General features: G+C 39.4%; 1 protein-coding gene across 1 annotated transcript; it reads left to right on the top strand.

Moving 5' to 3' along the window:
• The first annotated feature begins 644 nt into the window (after window positions 1–644).
• LOC133788298 (pentatricopeptide repeat-containing protein At1g06140, mitochondrial-like) lies at window positions 645–3,506 on the top strand. The gene has a single exon (XM_062225729.1). It carries the CDS (start codon window positions 1,229–1,231, stop codon window positions 3,023–3,025), a length of 1,797 nt encoding a protein of 598 aa, XP_062081713.1. The 5' UTR covers window positions 645–1,228; the 3' UTR covers window positions 3,026–3,506.
• Window positions 3,507–3,851: the final 345 nt, after the last annotated feature.

The following is a 3,851-nucleotide window of genomic DNA, read 5'->3' as shown; positions in this document are numbered from 1 at the left end:
CTTCACTTCTTCCTTGGCATAGAAGTTGGTCGAGATGACACATGACTCTACTTGACACAAACCAAGTATGTAGAAGACTTACTAAAAAAACATGACATGACCAACACAAAGCCTTGTCCCACGCCAATAACTACAGGAAAGTCACTATCATTGACAGATGGAGAAGCCTTGAAAAATCCTACTGTCTATCGAAGTCTTATAGGGGCTCTACAATATGTGTGTCACACACGACCAGACATATGTTTTGCAGTAAATAAGCTAAGTCAGTACCTTCAAGCTCCTACCACTCTACACTAGAGTGCAGCCAAACGTATACTTCGCTATTTAAAAGGTACCATGGATAATGGTCTTCACATCTGCTATAGTGAAAAATTGTCCATCACTGGCTTCTCAGATGCAGATTGGGCTTTCTGCCCCAATAATAGAAGGTCAATTGGAGGCTATTGTGTATATCTCAGGGACACTTTAGTACAGAGCTTTGCTCAAGTTGCTGTTGAAATCACCTGGATTGAAAGTGGATTGAATCCTTAATGCGTGAGTTGAAGTTTCCTCTCGCTACCACTTCTGAAACTTGGTGTAATAACATCAGTGCTAGTGTTTTGGCATCCAATCTCGTGTTCCATGCTCAGACTAAGCACATAGAAATAGATATTTACTTTGTGCATGACAAGGTTTTGATAAAAGAACTTGAAGTTAGATATGTCCCTTCTTTTGAGCAGGTAGCAAATTGTCTCACCGCAGGCCTTCCTCCCTATTGTTTTCTCGAGCTGATCTCCAAACTTGGTGTAAGGGAATCACCCCTTCTTTTGAGGGGCGGTATTAAGAAAGCTAATCACAATTAGCTCTGTAATTGCTCTGGTCTTTCAGCTTATTCTCCCTCTAGTATGTGCTGGTATATTGGTTACATAGTGCTTGGAATATACCTTAAGGTGGTTATAACAATCATGAGGCAATCTTTGCCTGAGTCTGTAATGAATCTTGTCTGTTATTTTGTTTTTGTTTTTAATGTATGGCCACTTGGCACAGCCTTTTGGCTTTCTTTTGTATTCCTACCTATTAATGCATTGCAGTACCTCAGTCTCATTTTGAGATGAGTTTATTCTTTTTGTCATAGTCTTAAAATTCTCTCCGTAATACTAAATCGGAAGAATTCCCCTGTAAAAAACACTAGATCGGAAGAAGGTTCTCATAACACCCTTGAATTTGTAATGTGCTCTTATGATGAATTATGATACCTCTCTTCCCTCCATATCCCAAAACCAATTCGTTCCTCTACTCTCCTTCTTCTTTCTTCCACAGATATTGCCATTACAAAGGATCATCACCAGATTCCACTCCTACCCGCTTCAACAATCTTCTAAACGACACCACCCAAACCAATAACCTCAAACATGTCTCCCAAATTCACGCCCAGCTCATCACAAACGACATCATCTCCATCTCTTTCCTTTTCAACAACCTCCTCAACTCCTACGCCAAATGTGGCCTCATCAACAGAAGTCTGCTATTGTTATCTACCGCCGGCGACGATGTGTCCAAAAACGTAGTCGCTTGGACTACTCTCGTCACTCGAATCTTCCATTCCCGAAAACCCTTTGAAGCTTTGTCGCTCTTTAGCCAAATGAGGTGCTCTGGTGTAGTCCCGAACCAGTTCACCTTCTCTGCAGCTTTGCCCGCTTGTGGGGACACTGAGATTTTAGTTAATGGCAAACAACTTCATTGTTTGGTTTGGAAACTTGGGCTTGAAACCCATTTGTTTGTATGCTCTGCTTTGATCGACATGTACGCGAAATGTTGTGATATGGTTTCTGCGGAGAAGGTGTTTGATGAAATGCCTGAGAGAAATGTTGTTTCTTGGAATTCTATGATTACGGGATTTTTAAGAAACGAGTTTTATGATCGTGGTGTTGAGTTTTTTAAGGAGGTTATCAGGGAGAGTTCGGTCTTTCCTAATGAAGTGAGCTTTTTGAATGCGTTGAGTGCTTGTGCCAAAATAGGGACCGTGGAATTCGGTAGACAAGTTCACGGGGTTGTTGTGAAACATGGCTTGGAAACATTATCTTATGTGAGGAACTCGTTGATTGACATGTACTGTAAATGTGGGGGGTTTAATAATGCCGTTGAGTTGTTTCAAATAAGAGGAGACTCTCAGAGCGACGTAGTATCGTGGAATATTATGGTAAGTGGATTCATTTCTAATAACAAGTTCGAAGATGCATGCAACCTTTTTTGGATCATGAGAAGGGAAGGCTTGAAACTTGATGAAGCTTCTTACTCTTCTGCCCTTAATGCTTCAGCTTGCCTTTCAACTCTTAATCAAGGCATTTTGATCCATGACCAGATAATAAAATCTGGGTTTGTCAGGAATGCATGTGTTTTAAGTTCATTAATAACAATGTATTCAAAATGTGGAAGCCTGATTGATGCTTTTCGCGTCTTTGAAGAAACTAAGGATCGTAATGTCATTTGTTGGACTGCTATGATCACAGCTTACCAACAGCATGGCTATGTGAACCAAGTGATTGAATCATTCCAGGAAATGATAGGAGATGGAATGAAGCCTAATTATGTAACTTTTGTCACTGTTCTATCAGCTTGTGGCCATGCTGGGCTTGTGGAGGAAGGTTTTGCATACTTTGATTCAATGACCAAAATTTATGGTGTCAATCCCGGACATGAACACTATGCTTGCATGGTTGACTTGCTTGGTCGTGCAGGTCGATTAGATGAAGCTAAAAGGTTTATAGAATCAATGCCAATTAAACCAAAACCTTCAATTTGGGGAGCTTTGCTTGGTGCTTGCAAGAATTATGACAATCTTGAAATGGGCAAAGAAGTTGCTGCAAAGCTTTTTGAGTTGGAACCAGATAATCCTGGAAATTATGTGCTGCTATCTAATATTTATAGAGATAAGGGAAGGTTAGAAGAAGCAGATCAAATTAGACGATTGATGGGAGTTAATGGGATAAGAAAGGCACGTGGGTGTAGCTGGATTGATGTCAAGAATAAAATACTTTGTGTTTAGCCCATGATAAGTCAAATATAAGGAGGGATATATGAGATATTGACAAAATTGAACGAATTAGTGGAGAATAAAGGAAATTCTTTAGAGACGTTTTGCGAACAATTGTGTTGAGGCATCCGGAGAGAAGAGCTTGTACTAACACAGCAAAATATTAGCCCTTGCATTTGGGCTACTGAGACTTCAAGTTAAGGCTTCAATAAGGATAGAGAATCTTAGGATTTGTCATCACTGTCATACAGTAAAGAAATTTGTTTAGATAATTTTGAGAGAGATTATTGTAAAGCTCATGAACTGGGTTCATTGATTTGCTAATGGCTTGTTCGTGCAGGGATTTTTGGTGATGAACAAAAATGCATCGATCAAGGCCTTTTGCCTTTTGAATTTTAGTTTGGTTTTTCTTCTCAATGATGTGAACATTATTGACAATTGTAATTAAATATGAACTGGAGGCACTTCAATGGAATACCTGGACGTTCAGCTACTGTTAACATGATTATAATCCTTTCAGCTACTGTTATTGATTATATCATTCTCTGCCTGCATTTTTGCATTTTTGTCTGCATAATATTCCATGGCTAGTGATGAGAAGTTGTCTCTATCTTAGTTGGTGAGTGGTGACAACACTGCTGCTTGTTACGGATTGGGTAATTAACTTGTACACTTGTCATGAGTTTATTGTTTCTCACGTAAGTATATGGAAGTTAGTTAAGCTTAATGCAAAGCTTTGGGTTAAGCTGATCATTCTGGTGTTGTATACAGAGAGATTTTTGATGAGTTTCTTGGCTTTTAAACTGGGTTATTGGTGTTTTTTTTTCCTGGGAAGAGT

The sequence above is a fragment of the Humulus lupulus genome, chromosome 7 (assembly GCF_963169125.1).
Source record: "Humulus lupulus chromosome 7, drHumLupu1.1, whole genome shotgun sequence".
NCBI classification, from domain to species: Eukaryota; Viridiplantae; Streptophyta; class Magnoliopsida; order Rosales; family Cannabaceae; genus Humulus; species Humulus lupulus.
The sequence above is the reverse complement of the archived record's forward strand: the minus strand, read 5'-3'. Positions and strand labels throughout refer to the sequence as shown.